This window comes from Procambarus clarkii, chromosome 7, assembly GCF_040958095.1.
Source record: "Procambarus clarkii isolate CNS0578487 chromosome 7, FALCON_Pclarkii_2.0, whole genome shotgun sequence".
NCBI classification, from domain to species: domain Eukaryota; kingdom Metazoa; phylum Arthropoda; class Malacostraca; order Decapoda; family Cambaridae; genus Procambarus; species Procambarus clarkii.
In genome coordinates, this window is record NC_091156.1 from 5,547,756 (window position 1) to 5,575,336 (window position 27,581).

The 27,581-nt window shown below is 40.2% G+C and overlaps 1 protein-coding gene across 1 annotated transcript in view; it reads left to right on the top strand.

Moving 5' to 3' along the window:
- LOC123753217 (homeotic protein ultrabithorax) overlaps positions 1–27,581 on the top strand; it is a 320,469-nt gene that overhangs the window by 252,899 nt on the left and 39,989 nt on the right. Inside the window, 3 exon segments of the mRNA XM_069312265.1 lie at positions 17,215–17,267; positions 17,269–17,473; positions 17,476–17,603. Of these exon segments, the coding sequence (XP_069168366.1) occupies positions 17,215–17,267; positions 17,269–17,473; positions 17,476–17,591 (374 nt within the window). The 3' untranslated portion in view covers positions 17,592–17,603.

Consider the following 27,581-nt stretch of genomic DNA (forward strand, 5'->3'; position numbering starts at 1 on the left):
ACGTAGTGTTAAGTATAAACATGAAACTAAAGAAAGAATCTCGGGTTGGCGCCAACACCGACCTTCTCTACACTACAAGGGTTTCGACCACGAAAGACAGGGATGGTGTGGGTCCCTGTTCAATGCCTTTGTAACAAGCAAATTCCGTTTTAAAGTTCTCCCTGAAAAGAAACCACAACGGATTACCTAAGAGCACAGCATATTCACCTTGGCTTGGTGTAAAGCTGGAACAGTGATGCGTTGAAAAGACTATAATATGGAAGGTGGTGGATGTCAGAGCTTGCTTGCGTGTGTTTCAAAACTCTCCTTGGATGCTCGCCTCTCCAGTCGCGTTCCGCGGTTCATGCTGTCTCCTTATTAGCAGCTCACCTTTAATGAGAATACCTAAGAATCAAATCTGCATTCACGTGACTTATTTGCGCTGTAAGATACAAACACTTAAGCTATGCATGAGAAGGATGATAAACATTCGAGTACTGCGTATCGAGGTATTGGAAAGAAACAAGATGGCATCAGTATGCGGCTGGGTAGTGTCCTGGCAGGACTCTTGGTGGTCAAGAGCCCTGAGCGGAGAGAAGGATTACCGGCGGGAGACCAGGCTGCATAAACATCCCTTACCTCTTGTGTTGTCTAATCATGTCGCTAACTTCAAAGGGAACACTTGTAAATTTTACATCTCTGTGTATCTGCATGCGACTACGTGTGCGTTTACTCACCTTGTTGGACTCGCCTAGTTGTGCTTGCGGGGGTTAGGTCTTTGGTCCCACCTCTCAACTGTTAATCAGCTAATTTTGTGTGTGTGTGTTTGTCTTTGTAGGGATGTGTGCACTGATAAAGTTGCATTTGCGGAGGAGGAGTCACGGATCTAGGGTCCCGACTCTCAACCTGTAATCTACTGGTATGTGTGTGTGTGTGTGTGATTGTGCGTGTGTGTGTGTGTCTGTGTGTGTTAAACACAATGTGTTGTATAAACATCGTGATATTCATGTATAAATAAATAATAAATATATAAATATTTATTCAGGTAAAAATACATACTTACAAGATGAGTTACAAACAAAATGTTAAATTTCTAGACAGAGCTAGTACATAATATGCATAAAGGCACTAATACATACAGCGTGTCAGGCAAAGATATATATATTTATATAAGATTCACGTACACTCAACATTCTCAGTTAAAATAACACTAATGGTTTATCACATATTATCAGGTAGCTTCAAGTTGGTCACTGGTCAGTAAGCCGAGGAAGCCGTCAGCTCGGTCAGCCGGCTATCAGCGGCCTTACCAAGATAAACATATATCACAACAACGGCAGGTGGAGACTTTGCTCTTAATGACAACTTATGAAGTTCACAAAACATTTTATCTTCAATATAAAGATTCTCGCTGGAAATTTATACGCTCACCTACATGTACTGAACTAGCTGTGATTGCAGTGTCGAGCTTCAGCTTCTAAGCCCTAATTTTCTAGCTATTATATTAGTAAATGCAAGGAGTGTTTCCATATGTAGCTTATTATATTTACCTGTGGAGTTGTGTATAGAGGTTGCTGCAGGATTGTTCCCGTTTAACCAATTCCATTTATTTGTAACTCTCAAGCTAAGCAAAAGCTTTCTCGTGTGTCAGAGTCATTTAGGTCTTCAATTTACATCGATGTTCTTTCGTTCCACTGATTTTCAGTTTTAAGTTTGGTTCTTTGTCAACTTCGTCGATCCCCCTTTAATGTCGTGTAGGATGCTGTCATGTCCCTGAACTCGTGTCATCCAGTTCTGTCACCTTTTCTCATTGAAGTTCAGTTCGATGAGTCTTTCATTATAGTTCATTGCTGTAAGTTCAAGGTCGAGTCTGTGTGTAAGTGTGTGTGTGTGTGTGTGAGTGTGTGTGTACTCCCCTATTTGTACTCACCTATTTGTCCTTGCAGGATCGAATATTGACTCTTAGATCCAGCCTTTGGGGCCATCGGTTGTTTACAGCAATGATTCCGGTCCTATTTCCCAATCATACCTCGTTTTAAAATTATGAATACAGTTTGCTTTCACAACTTGTTCCTTAAGTGCGTTCCATTTTTTCCACTACTCTCACGCTAAAGAAAACTTCCTAACATCTCTGTGACTCATCTGAGTTTCCAGCTTCCATGTGGAATTTCTAGATAGTGTGTGTGTGTGTGCCTACACGCGCGTGTTTGTGGTTTTGTGTGTGTGTGTGTATATGTCCACGGAATTTTGAATGCTCGCCATTTTCCTTCACCACAGCCCTGTAATAAAAATTTCAGCAATTTTAACAGCTCACATAATGAAGCGCAAAAATGCTAGCTGCATGATCCATGCGCGAAATTATAGAACAATCTTTTAATTCTTTGAGGCTGCTTAATGGGTAATATTTTTTCCCTGTGATGATAAAACATGATTAATGCATGGAAGTTTGTAAAGTTAGTTAACGCTAAAGTAGTTTTCAAAGTTTCTTGGGGCTTCTAGCCTCTCGGGGGTAGAGAGGGAGGGATGCACATACTTTCTTTTCCCTCCCTTGTTAACACCTATTTGGTGGTCGTGTTGTTTATCCTCCTCCTCCTCCTCCTCCCCCTCCTCCTCCTCCTCCTCCTCCTCCTCTTCCTCCTCCTCATGTGTCGAAATTCTTTTCTTCATTTCTGTTGCCAACTTCGTTAGTGTTTTATTATATGTGGACGATATGTCTGCTGCATTGTTGCAGTCCCTTGGTGTTGCTGAATGTGTTACTGTTGCTGTAGGTATTGGTATTGTTGTAAGAGTTGTTGTACGTATTGTTGTTGTTGTACGTATTGTTGTTGCTTTAAGTATTGTTGTTGTTCTACATACTGTTGTTATTTTAGGTTTTGTTGCTGCATGTGTTACCTATCGTTGTTGCTATCTATACTGGTGTTGTTGTAAATATTGTGGTTGCTATTCGCATTGTTATTTCTGCGTCTTCTTTATAAGTTGTGACGTTGGGTTGTTTAGTTTGTATGTATGTGAAAGTGTCGGTTGTAAAAAGCGCTCCTTGTTTTCTAATTTATGTCTTTTGGGTGGGGGTGGGGGGCCTAATTGTCTTCGACAACAAAAAAACATACTTATTGCCATAGTAAACAATGGGGTTTGTTTGGGGTCTTCCTTCTCTCCTCAACACCGAGGAGAGGAGATGGGTTTCAGTTGTCCACGTTCCTATATTGGTTTCCTTAATATTTATGTGTGTCCCCCCCCCCCGGCGGTTAGGATCGATCATATAACGTGTTTAAAAACTTGATGTATATAATTTCAAGTGTGAATCGAGCTTCTTAAAAAAAATACATTGATTTTTCTTCCCCTTGGCCACGTAAACATTGTGTTCAGTCATGGGTGATGACAGTGACTGAGGTTGCTGTTCTTATCAGCACTTCTTCCTTTCCTCTCTCCCCCCCTCTCCCCATTCTAACACCCCTTCAATCTCCATCCTCTCCCTTTCCTCCCCCCCCCCCGTTCCTTTTAGGCTCTTCCCTCTACCCTTACCCATTAACATGTTAAAGAGCTACTCATTGCAAAACGTCCCTACTACATCCCCCTATGTGCTAATTGATCTACCTAGTGAAAATCACGCTCATGGGAAAATGCCCTCCATTTCCCATCGCTTCCCTCCCCCCTCCCTCGCTGTCTAAATAAAAAAAAGCTAAAGGTAAATCAGAGAAGAAAGAAAAGGCAATTCATCTTCTTCCTCTTTCTCTTCTCCATCTATTTTTTTTCTTTCATAGTTCCTGAGCTAGTCTTGGGGGCCTCGCCCATCATTCTCAGTTCTCGGATAAAAACAAGAGAGAAGTTTGGATGTAGGCGAACTGATGAGAGGTAAAGAGAGAGAGAGAGAGAGAGAGAGAGAGAGAGAGAGAGAGAGGAGAGAGAGGAGAGAGAGAGAGAGAGAGGAGAGAGAGGAGAGAGAGAGAGAGAGGTATGTTTCTGTGTGTGTGTATTCACCTAGTTGTCCTTGCGGGGGTTCAGCTCGGCTCTTTCGGCCCGCCTCTCAACTGCCAATCAATCAACTGTTACTGACAATTATTTTCCTCACACTCACACACCTAGGAAGCAGCCCATAACAGCTGTCTAACTCCCAGGTACCTATTTACTGCTATGTAACAGGGCCATCAGGTTGAAAGAAACTGCCCATTGTTTCTCGCTGGTGCCGGGAATCGAACTCCGGACCATAGGATTACGTGTCCAGCGTGCTATCCACACAGCCAAGGGCGCCCTGTAGAGGACGCCTGTTATTGTGTGTGTGTGTGACCGACATTGCAAAATTAAGAAACACAGAAGAGAAAAGGTGCACTGCACACGAGAGAGGGAGAGAAAAATAGAGAGTGAGATGCAGAGAGAGAGAGAGAGAGAGAGAGAGAGAGAGAGAGAGAGAGAGAGAGAGAGAGAGAGAGAGAGAGAGAGAGAGAGAGAGAGAGAGAGAGAGAGAGAGAGAGAGAGAGAGAGAGAGAAAGCGAGAGAGAGAGGGGGCGAGCGCGTCACCCCACCCCCTCCTGTTCCCGGCGCGAGGCAGCCAGCCCGCCAGCCAGCCAGCCACCAACGGGAGCCAGACAAAATGGGTGGCAGTGTGGAGGGAAGGATAGGCCGGGATGGGCTCCTCCTCACCCCTGCCACCACTGTTACCACCACCACTGCCACCAACACTGTCTGACAGCAAACATCCCCCGAGGTTATTTCCATCGCCTTGAGGGGATCGCTAGCGATTTTATTGTTATTTTTCGGCATTCAAAAGTGAATTCAGCTTGATGGAGAAATGGATGAGAAGGGCGCGAGTGTGGACCCGGCAGGAGAGAGGAAAGACGGTGTGTATATATACAAGTGCGTTCACTCACATACACGCTCACAATACACTCATTTCTCACTCACACACTCACTCATTTCTCATTCATATATGCATTTACGCCAAAACTCAGTCTGAACATACACTCAAGCTGTTCTTACACTCATGTTCTTCTATCACGGTGAAAATTTTTAGTATTATTATTATTATTGTTATATTAATTTTGTTAATATTTTTATTGTTATATATGTGTTGGTTCGACATTTATATTATTATTGTTTTGTGGTTATTATCAGTGTAATAATAATTGTTTTAGTATTATTATTATTATTAACAGAGTTTCTCCTATTATTATTATTGGCTTTATTGTTATAATTATTAATGTTAACTATAGTTTGTGTTATTATTATTGGCCTATTTGTTGTTGTTATTATTATAATTGCTATTTATTCTCAACCCAAAAAAATAAAACTTGTTATTTTTGTTAATAATATTTTAATTATATACTGTCTTTATTTTGTATTATATATATCATTTCTTTTAATTATATTTATATAATTAAAAACACCAAAAAATAATAGTAAATAATAATTGTTGTGTTACTTCGATTTGCCTTTGGAATATTTATTGAATGTATAAATTATTTTCTGAATATATAATGCGACAACTAAATCATTATATAAATGTTTTTATAATATAATTATCGTTGGTTGTGCATAATTATTGCTTACAAACGAACACGCACGCACACGTACTTATGCACACAAGCACAAAACGCACACTCACTTCATATATATATATATATATATATATATATATATATATATATATATATCTATATATATATATATATATATATATATATACATTTATATATATATATATATATATATATATAATATATATATATATATAATATATATATATATAATATATATATATATACATTTATATATATATATATATATATATAATATATATATATATATATATATATATATATATATCTATATATAATATATATATATATATATATAAAAAGCTCATAAAGCAACAGTGAGCCCGACGGGGCACATCGCGGCCGGGCCTCACAGACCCAAAGATAAACTTCTCTGTCATCGTCTACCTCCAAGTGATTGAATATACAATTAAGATATATACGGCGTTCATTGCTGCATTGGACATTAATAAATCTTTTTATTATTTACCCGTTAAGACTAACATGCAAGGATTATTTAGTTGTATATTTTTGGTAGATGCCTTTCTTGTAGACATATATTATTGAATATGTCAGAAACGGTTGAAAGAAACAGTAGTGCTAGCACGTATCTTCTCTATTTTTCTTCTCTGAGAAGGAAGCTGAAAAATAACTCTCCAAGCTTATTTTACCTTTTTAATAAGCCTAACGCTAAGAAATTGGTTTCGTCGACCCTTGTCAACATTATCAAAGGCAGTTCGAATGTTTCACGTGTTTATGCATTTTTTGATATATAGCCAGAGATGAAGTGTAAGTGAAATGCCTCACGTATGAGCCAATAAAGCCATTGCAGCCTTACAAATCCCCTATGTTTCTATGATGGCTGGGGCAGTATTTCTATGTTTCGAAACATATAATGAGGGAGACAATCTGTTTGTATTTCGTAAATATTTGATTAATATTCTGCGCTTGGATCTAGCTATAATATACATGCCTATTAAGAGTAACGCATCACACTAACACTTGAGTTCCGATCTTAGACATCAAAGACGATCACTTTGGCAGTATTATTAATCATAGCAACAAAGATTAATATTATCATTAAAATAAGAGTACTAACGATAATAATAAAAATAATAATGATAATAAATTGGTGAATAAAAAATAATTTGATAAGTAAAAATTAATTTCGTAAATAAAAATAAAATTTGTAAAACAATATTATTTATTTGTTAAGTATAACTAATAATTGGGTTATAATTATATTAGATGTTAAAAATATTTATTTATGTTAAATAACAATATTAGTTGTTAAAAAACTTAACCGGTTATTAATAATAATAATAATTATAATAATGATAATAATAATGATAGCGTAAATAATTATAATAATTGTGAAATTATAATATTGTAAATAATAAATATAATAATAATTGATAAATGATAACAAAATAATAACAATAATAATATTAATGAACACATTTAATTCCGCGGAAAATATTAAAATTAAAATAATAAATAACAATTACTTTTGCAATATCAAAATATAATTTAAAATTTTAACAGTAACACGTTAATTGTGGCTATAATGTAATAAATATTATATTACCAATAATATTATATTTGTAATATAATAAATTATAAGGTATTGATGATCATAAAACTACTATGGCGATTATTTTTTATAGTAATATGGTGAAATATGAGCAAATTTAAATAATTTTTTATATTAGTTCTTTTTATTAATTCAAATTAATGAAATAATTTTTTTTTTAATCACCTTCCTTTTATCTTGCAATTTGCTTCTCTGCTCCTTATTTTCTGTAGTAATTATTATTATTACTATTATTTTTATTATTATTATTAGCATTATTATTATTAGTATTATTATATTTATTTTTGTCACAGGAAAATTGTCTTTATTATCAGTTTAAAACACATTTTTTGATTCCTGATACTTCTGGTGAATAATTGGTGTATATTGCGTTTTCACCCTGTTCACTCTTTTCTTGCCACGTCTCTCTTCCTATGTTTCCCATCTTATCTTATCTCTCTTACATTCTCTCTCTTCGTCCTCTCCGCATCTAAGAGTTTGTTTTAAAGTCAATTCCCTATCTTTATTCATCTCTCATTTATTTTTATTAATATTTTTATTTCTAATCCTGTTTTATCTTAAATCTAAATACTCCTCCTTCTCCTGCTCTATACCTGTTATTCCTATTTATTCTGTCCTCCTACTTATTCCATTATTCTAGGTCTTGCCCTTGCTTCTTCTTCTATATCTCTCTATCCTCTTCTTTTTCATGAGTTCCAATGCTCGTATTTCAAGAGTTTCCTCATATATCACTGCTCCTCTTCCTCCTCCTCCACTTCCTTCTCCTCAGCTTTACCTCTTCACTTGTGAGCTTCATATGCTGGGTTTTCCATGTGATAAATATGTTTGCATCACTTTGCAAACTATCAATGTGCTGGGCTCTTTTTTTTCCCAGTGGTTAATTCCTCATCATTAGGGGGTAAGTGTGGTTTGTGATAATCGGGGTGAAGGCTAGCGGTGGCGAGGCTGAGGGACGGCTGATTGTTCTTGATTACTACTGACAGCTGATGTTGATAATAGTTGCGTTTCTCCAGGTGGCTCCTGCGGCTTCCTCTTGTTTGTGGCTTTTCCATAATTCTGTTGTCATTATTCTTTGATTTTTTTGGTATATATGACTAGTGTGGTTCTGTGGTATTACTTCGGTTATGTTAGTGTGCGTGAGTGTACTCACCTAGTTGTGCTCACCTAGTTGTGCTTGCGGGGGTTGAGCTTTGGCTCTTTGATCCCGCCTCTCAACTGTATTCAACTGATGTACATGTTCTTGAGCGCTATTGGGGCCTCTATCAAATCTACACTTGATACTGTGAATGGAGTCTGCCTCCACCAACCCTCACTTCCTAATTCATTCTATTTGTCAACTACTTTGATACTAAAAAAATTCTTCTAATATCTCTGTGACTTATTTGGGTACTCAGATTCCACATATGTCCCCTTAGTGCGTGTGCCCCTTGTGTTAAATAGTCTTTCTTTATCTACCCAAATCAATTTCTTTGAGAATCTTGTAATGTGATGGTCCATGTCCACCCTAACTCTTGTGTCATTCATGGACGTGAGGTTTAATAACCGTAGTCCTCTAACTCGTAGCTCATACCCCTCAGTTCGGGTAATAGTCTGGTAGCAAACCTTTGAACTTTGTCCAGTTTAGTCGTATGTTTAGTTTAGTGTGTATTTGTGTGTGTGTGTGTGTGTGTGTGTGTGTGTGTGTGTGTGTGTGGTGTGTGTGTGTGTGTGTGTGTTTGTGTGTGTTGTGTGTGTGTGTGTGTGTGTGTGTGTGTGTGTGTGTGTGTGTGTGTGTGTGTGGGAAAAATGGGAGAGAGAAGTGGAATGTTAAATAGGAAAAGAGTGGAGGACGGAAAATTATAACTCATGCTCTCACTGAAAAGATATTCTTAAGCGAAGGGTATCCGAGTTTGCCTAAGAAGAGGCCCAGCGTAGGCTGGAGAGGCGTTAAGGGAGTTTTAAAAAGAGGCTTTAAGAGAAGTGAAGGATAGCTTCAGAGGATGGAGTGAGATAAGTGAGGGTATTGAGTGAGGGGGGGAAAGAAGTAATAGGGCTTATGGGAGGATGAGGTTTGTAGGGAGGATTAGGGTGATGTGATAGTGAGAGGAGTGCACAATGGGTGTGAAGGGAATATAACAGTAAGTGTAGAGGGAAAGTGGAAGTGTGTAGGCTGAGGGAAGAGAAGGTCTAAGAAGAGAAGTGTAGAGGTAAGAACAGACATACACTCCACCGATCCGGACTAGAGTGTGAGTTTCATGGTAAAAGTTAGACGATGGTGGTTTATGTATTCCGGAGTTCCCAGTGAGACAGTTACTGACATCTGAGTCACTAGGACTCTTTCTCTGCAACCTTGCTCCTGCTTCCCGAGTCATCTGATCCTCACTCCTCCCTCGTCTTCTTACTTGTCTTCCCCTCCAACCCACAAGTCTTCGTCAGTTTTCCCTCGACCCCAAGACTCCTTGAACTCTTCTCATTATTCCTCCTATACACCTCCAATCTTAAGGCTTTCCTCCCTTCTTCTCCAGTCTTACTCCTTCTCACATCTTTGGTTACAAGACCGTCCGAAGTTTCTCCGGCCACCACTGAATCTTTGACGTCCCTCAAATCTCTTTTCCACCAACTCATTCTCCCAGTCTTCCTATGCCAGAATCTTTACCCTTCCAATTTGCAGACTCCTTTTTAACACTTCAGATTCCTTTGTTTCCTTCCTTCGTTGATTCCTTCTTTTCCTTTCCTTCTACCAAACCAACATTTCATGAGATAATCAGTAGTAGCCATGAGGAGGATTCGAACCTTTGCTCTGTGTACTCCCAAGCTAACGCCGTAAACCGCTTCAACACGACATAGTCATAAACAATTCAACTTGGTATTCAATTGAATCCTCAAAGGTTCCTGAGGATTCCAAATGAAGCCTAATCTTCTAAAGCCTAACCTACCTTCTCTGATTTTCTTATTGATACATCACGTTAATGAGACTTCTTGGTGCCTAATCTCCAGCCTTCCCGTCTCATCCTTTTAGAGAACCTCAACGTGTCCTTACCCCCGTCTTTAATATCTTTATTAGCCCCCTGTTCATAGCCCTCCCGTCCTCCTAACATTTATTGCCTCCATCAATAGCCTCTACTACTAAGTGCCCCCTCCAAAACTATCTTCTTCTGCCAACCCGCTCTTAACTATCCTTTTCTGTTTTCCTTACTAACTTCTTCTCTTATAGCCCCCCTCTCATAACTCCCTGATCCGAGCCCCATCCTCCCCACTACGTCAACACTTCACGCAGCAGTGGTAAGTGAGGGGTCAGCAGCCTGCATTAGTGATTCCAAGAGCTGGCACTCGTGAACAACATTACTGGACGTTTGAGGGAGTGGCTGCTCACTGATTCTATCGTATTTCCATCGAACTGGGTGTTCATTGCTCTCTGCATTATGAGAAAACTGAATTGTTGATAGCAATATTGTTGATTGTGTGTGTGTGTGCATAGTTTAGATATGTGCAGGTGTATTTCATGAGTGTATTTGTATGTTTGAATGTTATGTGTAGATTTTTGTTGCTTTTCTTGGTGGGGAAAGAAGACTGCCTACAATGATTCGTCGCTGGAAAATTATAACTTTCTCTACATATACTGTTTATGCGTTGTGCTGTATCACCAGCAGGAAATGCTATGTAAATTTTGTAAACTTTATTTTTTTTTATACATTCTACCAATCTTCTGACAGATTTTCTTGAAGAATCTTTCAGACGCTTCATGTTATTGGTTCGAATTAAATACGCTTAAATTTAAGAACAATTTTATGGCTGCTGTTATCATATTGTCATAGAGGAACTAATTATATAAAACTAATTATACTATGTATCATCATAGAAGTAAGGTTCCTTTCGGTATTTGGTAATGCAGGTTTAAATGCAACTGTTATTTGTATGTGATCAAATTTTTTCGCTCTAAGAGATATCATACTTGAATTTAGCGTTCGTAAGCTACAGGAGTTATATCGCAAATGATGCTTGGGAGGAGATGGAGGTAGAATGGCGGGAGTTGTAATGGTGTAGTGGAGAGGGAGATCTGACACTATCTTTACCATCTCCGCCCCCCTACCTCCACCACTACCATCGTCATCACTACCTCACCCACAATACCATCATTCCTCCATCACCCCCCCCCCCCCCTGACGCCTACTACTAACTCCATCCATCTCTCATAACTACACTCATATGCCCCTTCCAATTCAAGCCCCAACATCTATAGCCAAACGACCTAACCCACACTCTACCGACCAAGTGCACTACCCCCACGCTTATGCCTTCACCCACACCAACCCCACCCACACCGCTTGTTCAGATACATAAGCCTTTGTAAGGACACGTAAGGCCAGAATGATAAGAGGCGGAAATAGAGGGACGGAAGGGCAGGTGAAGGAATGAGGTAACCGATTTGCTGTTTTTTTTTCTCACGACGTAAGACATACGACTCAACCAAAATGCTTAATTCCAGCGAGTCAACGCGACAGGCTCTCCAGTTTGCCCTGGGAATAATCGTGTCTCGGGCTGGATTTATAACCTGTCGTCTGGACCGGCAGAATGAATCCACGAGTCTCGCGCTGTCGTGCGGCCAGCTCGGGTCCGGTATTGAACCCGCGGTCCCTGCTGCAACATTGCTCTCGTAATCTCCATCGTTGCAATCAACAAAACAAAAATTGGCCCCATAAACTTCAGCAACAGGACGAATGGGAAAGGGGAGGGGGGGAAGGAAAGGACGGGAAAGGGAATGGGAGGGGAAAGAATAGGGGACCCCGTTTCCTTTCCTCGCCCTAAATCTTGCACGATTAGCTTGATCGATGGATTATTTTTGTGGCATTTGTCGAGGGTCGTAAATATCTGTAAATTCGTGAGGTAAAAAATGCTCACCCGGTCGAGTTCGGGAGGCGCTGGAAATTGTATCAACAGTTGTTGAGTGGGAATCCCAACTCTACAACTGTTTGTTGTTGAGTTGGGCTCAGTTGAAGTCATACTTCATACTGAAGTCATACTGAACTGTTGATATAATGTCCAGCGCCTCTTGAACTCGACCGGGTGACTTGAGAATGGTCCAGGACGGACCGAAACGTCGTCGTCCCTTCACCTACTAGTGTGTGGTCTGGTCAACTTACTTCAGCCACGTTATTGTGACTCATCGTCTGCATTGGAAGCCCAAGTTTCCTGGTGTGCCGTCTTCCAGTGACCCTTCTTCAGGCCAACAATCTTCCAGTCTCCTTCTTCCGATTTCTGTCTTCTAGTTCCTGTTTTTCAATCTTCTTGTCTTCTAGTATCTGTTTTTCAAAAGCACATTCTTCAAGTCCTTTCTTCCAATCCTCATGATATAATCCCCTCCCCCCGTCTTCCAGTCCACACACCCACTATATACCCTCCAGTCCACACCATTCACTTCAAATTCTCTTTTGGAACTTTTTTTCGATTTTAATTGTTCTTGTTTTGGCCAAATTTTCGTTTGACTTTCTCCTTCCCTCTCTGATTTCATCCAATTATTTCTTTCTCTCACTTTCTTTCACTGTTTCTGTCTTTTCATTGCTTTTGCAATATCCTTATTACCGTATTGTCTCATGCTTCATCTCCAAATTCTGCTTAATTATTTTTATATTTTGTCTCTTCTCCAACATTTTTTTATAGTAAAACGTCGTGACAAAAATAACTTTCCCGAAGACTAAGATGTTTGAGAAAAATTGACTTATCATGACTAGATATTCGTGTTTCTGATTGGCTTGACGACGTGGAGAAGGTGGAGCTTAAACTGTGACGTCAATCAGTTTTGAATTATGCATCTGGGCTGATGTGTGTGTGTGTGTGAGTGTGGTGTGTGTGTGTGTGTGTGTGTGTGTGTGTGTGTGTGTGTGTGTGTGTGTGTGTGTGTGTGTGTGTGTGTGTGTGTGTGTGTGGTGTGTGTGTGGTGTGTGTGTGTGTGTGTGTGTGTGTGTGTGTGTTTGTGTGTGTGTGTGTGTTACTTAACGTAAAAATGCCATCTGTCTTTTCGCCTGACGTGCATGCGTCTGCGTTGTGCGCGTATATACATATACATATCGTATATCGTACGAGCTAAATTTCATATACCACTAATGTAATAATTTAGTATTCACAACGAATAAGATAGCATTATACTTATTTTTTCAGTTTGTTTTATTTACTATTGACTCCTAAAATTTGACGCAAATAAAAAAAAGCAAATACGCAATGATCGCGAATGGGGCAAATAGAACCTTATCAGAAAATTGGGAAGCGCTTAGAGTAGGCTTATCATGACATAAGATTGATAGATGAAGGAAGCAGCCAGCCTGGAAGGTAGATTCTGTGTAGGGAAGGAAGGAAGGAAGAACGAAGGAAGGGGAAGGATGAAGGAAGCAGGTGTGTTGGAAGGAGGAGCAAGGGATTGAGGACTTGTACGCCAATCCAGTAGGCTTATTTGACAACCGTCTAGCTCTTTTCCCTCCCTCCTACGCCACCTCTTCCGATCATCCATTCTCCCGTCTCTTTTCCTTTCCCAATCCTCCGTCCGCTCCTTCACTCTCTCCTCCTGAAAAAAGTAGTTGACCTTATATTACGCTTTGTACCCACGCCATCCAAAACTGTAACCAAAAAAATTAAAATAAGACAGAAACATCCTGAGATAGAGAGAGAGATAGAAAGACAGGGAAAAGATATCTGTGGTCTATTGTGGAGATGGTGTGTGGCCCATCTGAGGAGAGACTCTTGTGGAAGCCCTGCCCGTTACTGCCTATTGTTTTAGAATGATGTGGTTCTTTGTCTCTTCCTCTTCTTCGTCAGAGCGGAGGCAGTTAGTAGACCGGGGATGATATAGAGGAGAAGGGGGAGGATAGGGAGGAGGACGACGAGGGCCAGGGAGAGGAGATGGAGGAGTGGCAGGAAGAACATAGGTGGAAGAATGGCAAGGAGAATATAGATGGAGGAGTGGCAGGGAGAAGTTAGATAGAACAATTTCATCCTAGTTGAAATTGTTGGATATACGATAGTTAACAAGAAAGATAGGAAGAAAGGCAAAGTGTAGGAACCAGCAAAGAGGGAGAAGGAGGATAGGTTTCCAGAAGAGGGCTCACAGATGAAAGAGGAATTTGGGGGAAACGGTCAAGATACGCTGATAGAAGTGGAGATGGAGATAAGAAGAACGGAAAAAAACGAAAAATTAGTCTTGTGTTTAATAGTTCCTAAACCCCAATCCCTCCCCCCCCCCCCCCCAGTCCTCTCTTCCCGAACCAATTCATATTGATATGTAAGGGTACTTTCTGTTGTTAGAGTTAGCTATTACTCTTATTGTCTTAGTCGTTATGAGTGTAATCTGCAGCTTTGGTACCTAAACTAAGTTAATTTACTGTTGATAATTAAAACTGTTAACACAGTAGACGGAGAAGTTTTATCGAATAGCCTGATTATAATAAGCAGAAATGTTCGAAACGAACACACACAAACACACACACACACACACACACACACACACACACCACACACACACACACCACACACACACACACACACACACACACACACACTCCACACACACACACACACACACACACACACACACACACACACACACACACACACACACACACACACACACACACACACACACACACTTGACTCCTCAGCAACAGTACATTAACGCTGCACAGCGGCTTAAGGTAACTTCTAATTACTTTTTAATTTCGCGCTAGATATTCTTTGCGACGCAGATGATGGTAATGATGATGGTAATGATGTGATGATAAGACTGATAATGGTAATGGTGATGATGGTTTCCTTTTCCCAGGCAGACTCATGTCCTAACGTGATGGGACCTCTTTAGTTTTACATCTCAATCCTCACACTCCTCACCTTTCCCCCATTCCTTCCAATCATCCACCCCCATCCCTTTTCTATCTCCTTTCCTACATTATCGTAATACTCCTGCTCCACATTCTCCGCTCATCGCCCTCATTTTCTTCCTCATAGTTTCTTGTTGATTCTAAACCCACACGCAGTCCTTTTTCAATCACAATGTTTCTTTATATGAATTTGACTTAAATGTTCTGTTCTCTTCAACTCTTCTGTTTTTTTAATCTCCCGTTGTTCCCGTTTTACCTTCAATTTCCTCTACCTCAGATACTTTTCTTCACCTTCACCTCTGCTTTGCTCCTTCAATCTTCTCCATACTTCTTTCTTGCCTTATTTAAACTTCTTGCCTTCCTCTTTCATTGCCTTCGTGTTCCCTCTCCGTCGCGTCCACACCCTCCGGTTTGTCCTCATAAAAATATATATTTTGAATTGCAAAGTTTAACTCGAAAATGAAATTAACCGTCACGAAATACGTCATTAAGTCATTATCCAGGTCATGCGTGGAAAACTACGAGAAAAGAAAGAGAGTAAGTACAAGACGAAGTTTTCAATCCTATCATTATAAGATCCTAACACTCCAGCCAAGTTCAGAACCTCTATAATTAGGTTGCTCTTTGTATAACAGCGATTCATGGTCTTTCATTGAGAAACTGTTAGTACAGTGTTACACCCCAGTTGAGACCTTACTACACTGCATTATTTTTGTCCTTTATTGGTTTTAAATAATAAATTATGCATAATATAATAAGATCTATTATTTTTTTTTATTAAATCTGAGTTGAAATGTGATTTTTGTTTTAGTTGACATTCTTTAGCACTGAAAAAGTACATGAACATTAAAAAAAAATGGCAAAGCAGATCAATACTATTGTGTTGGTACAACCATTTCACTAACAACAACTACTACTACTACTTTTAATACATTCACCTGCATCACCGCCTCTACCACAACTTTACTGGTTCTGTAAACTACTATTACTTCTGCTACTACTCTCTACCATCACTAATACAAATTAAAATAAATAACAATAATAATGAAGATAATAATGATAATTAGTATTAATTCTATAATAATATTGTAATTGCAATTATATTGTAAAAAATAATAAGGGTGCAAAAATATAATATAATAATAAGAATGGAACTTTTAATAATAATCAAATGAAAAATACAAAAATCTTTACGGCTTATTTTACTATTAATAAAGAGTGCCAGTTTCTCAAGCGTGTAATTGTAAGTCAGACACTGCGGCCAGCGGTTCACAATAACAGGCAGCTGAATCTAACTTTATGCTATAATTCCGTAGACTTCTGGTGCACATAGCCTTTGCTCTTGATCCAAGTTACAGTGTAAACCAGGTTTACCCATCACATGGCCCTCAATGACACATTCTGCGAGATGGGTATTTTTTATATTTTTGGTAGTAATACAGCTGGCTCTTGGTACATAAATTTAACTCTTCATATAGTCTAAGGTAGCTTCTGAAATGCAAATGTTCCTGTGTTACTTAACATAATAATAATAATCACAGAGATTAATCACACTATCGCGATGAATCAGTGAGAAAAAGGTTCCTGGGAACCCCAAGCGCATAGATTCGAACCCTCATCACTGGGTTCCTTTACACCTGTCTGCTTCTGACCTACCTATAGGTCATAAGTCTCGTATCTGGGCTACCTGTTGGGAGAGGGTACCGTGGAGAGCAGTGTGGGGTGGGAGGGGTTTGGAATATGATGTGAGAGGGGTGTGGGAAGATGGACAAATGTGGATGGGATGTTTATGTAAAAGAAGAACAGGGTAAAAGAAGTTTGTGAATATGAGTAAGCTGATTGATGAGGTGAGAAAGCGTGTCATGAGGAAGGGCGTGAGGAGATGAGTTCATGAGTGCGTTTGTGTGTTTGTGTAAGTCTGCGGGACGATGCTTCAATCAAAGGTAAGTTTTTTATTTGTTTAGAATTGTATCTTACTTAATTGTGTTATTTATTGCAATATATCCTTCAAAACATTTATAGCACCTATAGCAAATAAAGACTTTTGTACCCCAAAAATCCACGCTTTGTTCTATTGATCTTGTCGAGAACACAAGCTGACACTCAACGCTTCTTGTGTACTAATTTGAAATGTCTTGTATTATGTATTTATATATTTACCAAGCGTATTTGTGTCTGTATGTCATCTCTATCTATAATATATTGTTTACAAACCAATCCCACACGCAACACGTTATGCTGACCTGGTTTCTTTTCCTCCCTCCCTCAGGGGCAAATGGTCTGCGGCGTCGTGGGAGACAGACCTACACCAGGTACCAGACTTCTCGAGCTGGAGAAGGAGTTCCACACAAACCACTACCTTACTCGGCGAAGAAGAATAGAAATGGCGCACGCCCTCTGCCTCACCGAGCGACAGATCAAGATATGGTTCCAGAACCGAAGGATGAAGCTGAAGAAGGAGATCCAGGCGATTAAGGAACTTAACGAGCAGGAGAAACAAGCTCAGGCGTCGAAACTAGCACAACAGAATGCGCGAACAATGCCCAGTCCATGACCGCGAACCAGGGGGCGGGAGGGGGGCCCGGTGGGGAACAGAACCCCCCCGGGAACCCCACGCAAAACTTAACGACACAACTTCATCTATAAGCTAGGTTTAAGGTGAGTACAACCTTTCCTTCTCTCGTTCAATTGAATAACTATGTAAACAAGAGCAATTCCTATGTTCGGGACACTTTTAATATCTTGGTTTGGTCTGTTGTCTGTGCCGTCAAATCTGTCCTGAAGGGTTTAGGTATCGGTAGTGTCATTTGTCTTCATGGATGGATGGTGATCCCACATGTTGGGGATCGTGGATGAGTAGAACCAGACTTGGTGTGAGATCGTAATAGGTGAGTTGGATGTTCTTTAAGAATATGTTTTGCAATCGGCCGGAATAAGGTAAGAATTTAGTAATCATCTGTTGGAAGGGGAACTGAAAAATTCACTGTAATGTTCACAACTTTGCATAATAGCTGGAACATTGTTTAACATCTCGACTTTTGCAATGATTTTTAATGGGTGGAATGATTCGCGGCTTCTTGGCATTGGAAGCAGCTTTCTCTGTCTGTTGGGTTGTGGCACTGTTGGTTAGGTGGGTGGGGCACTGTTAGTTGGGTGGGTGGGGCACTGTTATTTGGGTGGGGGCACTGTTAGTTGAGTGGGGCACTGTTAGTTTGGAGGGGCACTGTTAGCTGACTGGGGCACTGTTAGTTGAGTGGGGCACTGTTAGTTGGGTGGGGACACTGTTAGTTGAGTAGGGGGCACTGTTACCATTCCTTTTATCTTTTGACTGAGGGACGAACCAAACTACAATATCTACGATTTTATATGCCTGAGGTGGGAGTTATTTTGTTATATCAACTGTTATTGATATTTATATTGCGACAGAATCTGCATGTCAATGGGGAAAAATAATGACCACAAGGCATTCATTGGTAATTATGATGCTTTTCTTATTGAGTGGAAAACTATGACGCTACCTACATTTATAATGAAATCGAAACTCTAAATTTTTATCGCTAATTAAAATGAGAACCTTACTTTCTCTTAAATTTGGTTGTTAAATGGAGCCCAGTTTAAATCGTTTCCATTTTTTTATTCTCTCTATCACATTATAGTACGAATTAAAGGTGATTAACAACCTTGTGAAGTCTGAATTCAGTTGTGAAAGACATTAACTCACGATGGGAGATGATTCTCTACTCTCTGTGGGGCATGTCACATTGTTGTCATGTAGTGGATGTTCGTTAAGGAGGGAGGGGTGGCAGCTAGACTGAGGGAGGGGGTGCTGCTAGACTGAGGGAGGGGGTGCAGCTAGACTGTGGGAGGGGGATGCAGCGAGACTGAGGGAGGGGGTGTAGCTAGACTGAGAGAGGAGGGTGCAGCCAGACTGAGGTAGTGAGCCAGCTGGGCTCGAGCAGGGCACCAACTGGAATGAGGAAGAGATCATCAAGACTCTGAGAGACAGAGAGAGGAGTGACTTGACTGAGGGAGGAACCAAGTTAACTAAGGAAGGGGGAGGAGGGCTGGTAGACCGTGGGATAGTTTATCAGGCATGTAGGTCGTCATATATATATATATAATATATATATATATATATATATACTATATATAGTATATATATATATATATATATATATATATATATATATATATATATAATATATATATATATATATATATATATATATAAGTTAACGTGGCGACTGAAGCCATTGTTGTGGCAGGGGCTGGGAGGGGGGAGCATAAAGAGGGGAGAGGTGCAAGGGGAGTCATTCGTCGTGGGACGGCGTCCCTTCCTTGAGTAGAAGGGGGGAAGAGGGGTGGGGGGCAGTCAGGCCGTCTACCCTCAGTCTCCCCTCCATACCGTCCTCCTGCGGCGACAGCCACCTGGAAGGATGAGGAGAGGAGAGAGAGAGAGATGAGAGAGAGAGAGAGAGAGAGAGAGAGAGAGAGAGAGAGAGACGAGAGAGAGAGATGAGAGAGAGAGAGAGAGAGTAGAGAGAGAGAGAGAGAGAGAGAGAGAGAGAGAGGAGGAGAGGAGAGAGAGAAGGGGGAGTTGGGTGGGGCTGATGTGTGTGTGTGGTCGGTGGGGGAGGGAGGAGCACAGGTGAGGCTCAGGTAGTCAATTAACTTCGTTTACGCACGCAACATATACTTGTTGGCACTGTTGACTAGGCCGCCATAAGCAGTATTTACAATAAAATTTCATACACGGTAAACATTCAGACGATCCTGTCCATTGAATGTTTCACGTTTACAAACCAGGGAAAATGTGTCTTTAAAGCTTGCTGCCACACCGACCTGCCACAACACCACACACACACCACACACACACACACACACACACCACACACACACACACAACACTTGCGCACCCTTGCTGCTCCTTCCTCTTTCCAGCTTTCCTCCCCATGATGGCTCCTGAAGGGAACCGCCGCCTCCTCAGCCGTGGTCCTCCTGCTAGCTCTGTGGGCTTCAACTGCCTGAGGCCTATGGTGGAGACACAGACAGGGTGACGGGCCCGTGGACTAGCTGCTGGGAGGCCGGGGGCTCACGTCTCAAGCATGGCCCGAATTTCAATAAGGTAATCAATACGGGAGACTCCGCCCCCCGCCAGCTTCCTCTTACTCCTCCCCTCTCACTCTCACTGTTACGCTTGCTCTCTCTCTCCCCCCCTCCCACTCTCTCTCTCTCTTCCTGCGCGGTTACCCCCATCCCCTCCTCCTCTCCTTCCCTTACCACCTACTCTCCCTACCTTCATCCCCACGACCCGACCCTCTACCCCCTCACAGAAATCCTAGCTTTCCCATGCTCTCTGGGCCAGCTGAAGGTAAAAAACGGGAAACTCACTATTGCCGCTTAGGTGGATCTACAACTTTACTTTATTTGATCGGGATAGTTGCAGGTTATAACACCTTTATTTATGGTCGTTTTATATAATATAGACTTTTGATAACTTATTATGTATCAATTAATCGTCTATCATTGATAGATCAGTAATGACAGATGTGGTAAAATAATATAGCATAAGTAAATCAACCTCTTTCTCATGACCGTCTCGCCGAAGTGTTTCATTTTTGTCCAATTTTATGGACTGTATAGCCTTGCTTGAAGGATAAAGCAAGATCATTTGCTGCTGATATGGTAAGTTGTGAATAACGAGTACAGAACAAGGTTAGAGGTTGTCCCGAGGGCAGTAATGAAGCGTTTTCATTATACATTTTGGGTTAGGCAGAGGCTGTCCACGTCCGAGCTGAAATCCATATACATTCGTCATGCATAATGCAATACTTCATTACCATATTAAATGAGCCAGGACGTCGTATACCAACCTTCTGCAGCCAGAGCCAGGCATGACAAGCTGCGCTAATACTCGCACCAACACCACCACACTCACCCAGGCAGACATAACTACCATTATAGAGTTGGAAACACGGACCGCACGCACTTCACAGAATCGATTACCGATGACTCGGTCGCGACAGCGAACGTCCCCAGGGTCCTCGTTGCTAATATACCCCCAAAACGACACGGAAAATGGAAGTGACACGGCGTCGGCTGGAACGGGAGATTCGCACACGTTAATTCGCTGCGTACCACAACTAATTCGCCACGTACCGCAGGTAATGATACCCTAGCTGGTATTACCCTCTACCTTGACATACTGCGCGATCATGAAGTTATTACGAGCACTTCAAAATGCAACATTGGCAATCAGGCGTCACTGTGGGTTAATGGTAGCATTCGATTAAAGTTATTCTTCTTTATACATATTTTATAATAAAAACTTGCTGGAAGGGATACGGAAGAGACTTGGATTCTGGAGAACTTTGTTTTCCAGGATGATCTTGAATAGGTGAACATAATGGGTAGGATAAGGTGCTTAGTTAACTTTATCTAGCCTTGGTTTCTCAGTAACAAGCTGGATATGGGTTCTTAAGCTTTAAGCATCCATGGGTTCTATGGCAATGCTCACTAACAGCCCTGAGGAGATAAACTGAGGATCTCGAGGAAGGATCTAACACCTCTGCTGCAGAACGTTGGTTGATAATTGTTTTTGGGTACCAATAGCCAATAAATGTAGGAGGGTTATCAAAGTTTTGGGTAAATGATAATTTATTGTGAAAAGAAAGAAATATATACGCTCTTTGAAATAGATGACCCTAAGTATTTGACCATAAATGAATTAAGTTCTCAAGCTGGGCGTGAGAGTTCACAATTTGAATCGTTGTTTTGATATGAACATTTATATAAAATAGATAATTGATTTCAAAATGTAAAAAAGACGCAATATACTGAATGCAAAAATGCAAGTAATATTTCAATGAAAAACCTTGCAAATGTAGATTTGTTTCCTATTATATATTTTTTCCTTCAGAATACTATTCATGCGATAGCTTGATGAAGGGATTGTTCAGATCATGTGCATTCCATTGGTTCTCGGTTGTAAATTATTCTCCTGTATTTGTTTGACTTATATATTACTTTGATTTTTCATTTTTGTCCTCCTTTTCACCTTCATGCGCTCTTTAAAAGTTTCCATTCTGATTTCTATTTTTCTTCTTCCTCCTTTTCTCTTACAATTTTCCAAATAATTTCTTTATTATAAGTGTTGTTTCTTTTTCATCTTCATCTTCTTATACTACTACTACTACTACTACTACTACTACTACTACTACTACTACTACTACTACTACTACTACTATCACCACCACCACCACCACTAATACTACTACTACTACTACTTGTTTTTCTCCTTTCTACATCTATATTTTATCCTCGTTTTCTTGTTTTCCTTTTCTTGGCTGATGTATCAAGAGAAACACTTCGTAAGCATTGCTAAGATCGCTGACAATTTTTTTATGGTATCCTCTGTAACAAATTATCACCACACACACAGACACGCGCATAAGTTTGGGATTTTCTTTCATCTGATGCCCATGTCCACCTCGCAATAAAAGTACTTGCGAGTTAGACTGATGTTGTGGACTGTGATATTTATTAGATGACAAAGAAAAGAGATCGCAGATTCAGTACAGCTCGATCTTGCAGGCAAAAATAGGGCGAACACACACACACACACACACACACACACACACACACACACACACACACACACATGGAGGTGGAGGCTGACTCCATACACAGTTTCAAGTGTAGATATGATAGAGCCCAGTAGGCTCAGGAATCTGTACACCTGTTGATTGACGGTTGAGAGGCGGGACCAGAGAGCCAGAGCTCAACCACCGCAAACACAACTAGGTGAGTACACACACACACACACACACACACACACACACACACACACACACACACACACACACACACACATCTGGAAATACCTCAGGATGCGGCTGCGACCACTTACAAGAACCAGCTGGAGGCGCGCCAGGACACTTCATGATTACATTAGTCCAGACTGTCAATTACGGGGTGAGAAAATCCCAGAGGAACAGTCGTGCTAGACAACATCGAACACCAGAAGTTGGGCCGACTTTTCCCAAGAAGTTTTATCCAGATTATTTTATCTTTAAACGTAATCAAACTGGTAGTTGAATATTTAAAAAGATTATTTTTCTAATTGGTTTCCCGAGGTACATGTCTTCTTTTTTTTTCTCCTTTTGCTGCAAGTCTCTCTCTATCTTTCTTTATACTGATCCTGAATGTTTACACAATAATTTGTTAAAAAAACTACTGTTCTTATTAAATTAACAATGCGATTTGATATATTTTCTGAATGGGGCCCCTTGCTTTCATTTGACGAGGGTCTCTCCCTCTTTCTCTCTTTCTCTTTTTGTCTCTCTCTATATATGTGTATATATATATATATATATATATATATATATATATATATATATATATATATATATATATATATACATATATATATATATATATATATATATATATATATATATATATATACATATATATATATATACATATATATATATATATATATATATATATATATATATATATATATATATATATATATATATACATATATATATATATATATATATATATATATATATATATATATATATATATATATATGTATATATATATATATATATATATATATATATATATATATATGTATATATATATATATATATATATATATATATATATATATACATATATGAGTGTGTACGTATACACATTTACTAAAATCAAGCTTTGTTTCAAAGAATTCTCAAAACGAAGCTGTCCATCAAGCATATTATCTAAATCAGCCCCTCGATCTGAAGCCTCCGGTCCTTCATTAACTCCCACACACACACTACAACCTTCAGATTATGATCTACAAAAATTTGTCTTTCATCTCCCTTCACTTCCGCACCCCTCCCCACACCTCTTGCCCTCCTGTCTACCATTTTCCTAACACCATACTCACCCTACCCCACATTATCTCTCCCTCTTACCCAACTCCTCTTGCCCACTCGTTTCCCTCCCTCCCTCCCGCCCTCCCGATCTCCTCAAGCCGTTCTTCCCCGTTCATTTGTCAGTGGCATCGGGCTCCATCTAAGCAGCAAATGAGGGCATAATCCAGTCCTTTGACTGGTAACGGGGATCCGCCACTCTCGCCTGACGTTTACTGCCGCGTTAGTCAATTAGTTGGTCACCTCGGCGACCTGGAGTCGTCGACGAACGATTACGACGCTTATGAGTCTCGTAGCCGCAGCGGCCCTTAACATTCTCGGGTTACAGACGGGGGAAGGTTAGGACGAGTGACGGTGGGCTAGTGTTTGTTCTGGTTGGTCACGAGGGTATGCAGGTCCTGTCTGCGAGGGCACGCAAGTCCTGCCCACTAGGGTATGCGGGTTCTGCCCTCGAGGGCACGTAGGTCCTGCCCATGAGGGTACGCAGATATGGTCCGTTTCTGGAAAATTGTACTTGGATCCCGAATAAAGTCTTTGGAAATTCCTTAAGAGTCCTGGAGCTTCGAAAAGTAAATTGTCGCTCTTAGTGTCGTCCTGGGGAGATGTAAGAGGATCGTCGAAAAAATAAAAACGATACCAGGAACTTAAACAAAAAATAACAATTTTACACTTGCATGGTGATTAATTTTAGGAGCCCCAGATGAATATTTTGATTATCTCAGTCACTAAGAAAATCTAGTTTTCAGCACAAGTTAACTTTGATGAACTGATGTTAAGTCTGAATTATCATGATAATCAGCATGGTTGTAACTTTTTAATCAGTATATTTTCATAACATCGTTATAAAGTCTTATATTACTCTAAAAATATGATTATATTTATATGATAAAATATAATATTGTATATTATATTTATATAACAAATATTACTGAGATACTTTTTGATAGCGGATGAGATTACATGCCGTTGACGCACACAGCTGCCTCAGCAATATCTTGAGGCGTTCAGCCTTGCCCTCTGTTGCGTCTTGGGGTCACTCTGCCTTTTATTTAATATGAAAATCAATGAAGTTTGTTATTGCACCTACGTGGCTGGTCCTATATCTTAGCATGCGTCACTCCTAGACTTTGAAGCCTATATTTGGTTGAAGGGAAGAGAATTATCAGGGGAAAGCGCCAACCATTACGGCTATATAGCACTGGGAAAAGATCAGGATAAGGATTTCGGGTGGGACGGGGGGAAAAGAATGTTGTCCAACTTGGACGGTCGGGGATTGAACCCCCGAACTGCATGAAGCGAGACCTTCGCTCTATAAATTTGGTTGTGCTTTCGATCATTGTGTTGACCCCTCTGCAACACGGCACGGAACTAACACGTAAGGTCATCGACCTAGCATTGTGTTGAACTCTGACTGACGTATCAGAACTAACGGTGAGGCCAAGCTGGCACTATATTGACCACTGCTAGACGACACGGAACTAACGCATGTGGCCAACATGCCATTTTGCTGACCTCTCTGCTACACGACACGGAACTAATGCGTGGGGCCAACCTTTCGTTGTGTTGACACTTCTGGTATACGACAAGAGGCCCCTGCTATGAGGTCCTCGCAAATTGCTTCATACTGACTGCAAAATATGAAAAAAACAGTCTTGTTATTTAAAGTTTATTGATTATTCAGAAGTTAAGAAACTCGTAGGGCGTTATATTGAGAATCTGTTAGTTTACCTGGCATTAACTGCACATGAGAAAAATAATATTCAGGAACGTTAGTAAATGTTTCTGCATTATTTGGCAATTAAACGCTGGCATGTGTGTTATCGCTATTTTAATTAACACGCTAGATGTCTGGCATTAACTACAGCTTGGAGGAAGAGTATTCTGGGTAATTTTTCTGTACTATTTGCTAAAAAAAATTTAAATTGAGAATGCAGAGCGATTTGATACACATAGGGAATCTTGACGTTTAGGACTACACTTAGCAAAGGGTATATACCCTTGTTTATTACAGCATTAGTAATGGTAAGAGGAAAGGTTTTATTCTTAATTCTGATGTCCTCTCTCTAGCACACTCACACACACACACACACACACACACACACACACACACACACACACACACACACACACACACACACACACACACACACACACACACACACACACACACACACACACACACACACACACACACACACACACACACACACACACACACACACACACACACACACACACACACGCGCGCGTGCGCGAAAACAATTTTGATATATAAAATGCATTAGTGAACAATAAAAACAAAAAGAATCTTGTGTTTCACGCTGATGGAAGTGCCTTCTGACCTCCAGCTCTGTCCTGCTCGAACGCGTGTACCCACAAATCCTGCTGGATATTACATTTTAGTGACACGAGCTCGCTCTGGCGAGTAGCGTCCGGCCCGCGCCACCTGTGTTCAATGTGCCTTCAGCCTGCGGCTCGTGTCATCACGCTACATTATAGTAACGCACTCTAAATTATGCTCTCCTTACTGTCGTTACGCTGACCATTGGCGCCCTTTTGTACGTTACCAGGCTGTTTTACGCGACCTTTTGTACATTATCAGGCTATTTTACGAGCTATTTTAGGCGTTATCAGGCTGTTTTACGCGACCTTTTGTATATTATCAGGCTATTTTACGAGCTATTTTAGGCGTTATCAGGCTTTTTTCCGAGCCATTTTGTACGATATCAGGCTGTTTTACGCATTCTTTTGTACGTTATCAGGCTGTTTTATGCGCCCTTTTCTTTTTTATGCTGCAAAATATGCCCTATTTCTGATATGCTGCTATATTATTCGCCCATTATTCTAATATGCTGCATTATGTAACCTTTAATCTATTATGTTCAACTATACGCCCTATACTCTGGTATGCTGCATTATATGGCCCTCTAGTATGCTTTATTATACACCCTTTACTATTTTATGCTACATTGTACGTCCATTACTCCTATGTTACATTATATAACCCTTTCTCTCATGTTACATTCTACATGCTTTATTATGTTGAATTATACGCCCTTTATTCAATTATGCTGCATTATATGCCTTTTACTCTATTATGCTGCATTGTACGCACTTTAATCTATTATGCTACATTATATGCCCGTTAATAAATTATGATACATTATACTTTCCTTACTCTGTTGATATGCTACATTTTACTTCAGTAAATGTTCAAGCTTTACGCCCTCTCGTTATCTGACTATTTACTTTCAACGTGTCTCTCTCACTGTCATTTATAAGCAAGAACCGTTGTTTATAATGTTAAGAAGTATCGCACTAGTCTCTTATCTCATTAGGAACGGGATTAATTTCACCACTGCAGGGCCAATGAATAAAATGTGGGTTGATATGTCCGTAGAGTTATTGATATCAAGATTGATAAATATTTTGTTTTATATATAAAGTACATCTTTTTCGAGGTTGAGGGTCCCTTCATATGCGAACGGAGGTGGTACCCCCCCCCTTCCTCTCTCTCTCTCTCTCTCTCTCTCTCTCTCTCTCTCTCTCTCTCTCTCTCTCTCTCTCTCTCTCTCTCTCTCTCTCTCTCTCTCTCTCTCTCTCTCTCTCTCTCTCTCTCTCTCTCTCTCTCTCTCTCTCTCTCCCTCTCTCTCTCTCCCTCTCTCTCTCTCCTTCTCTCTCTCTCTCTCTCTCTCTCTCTCTCTCT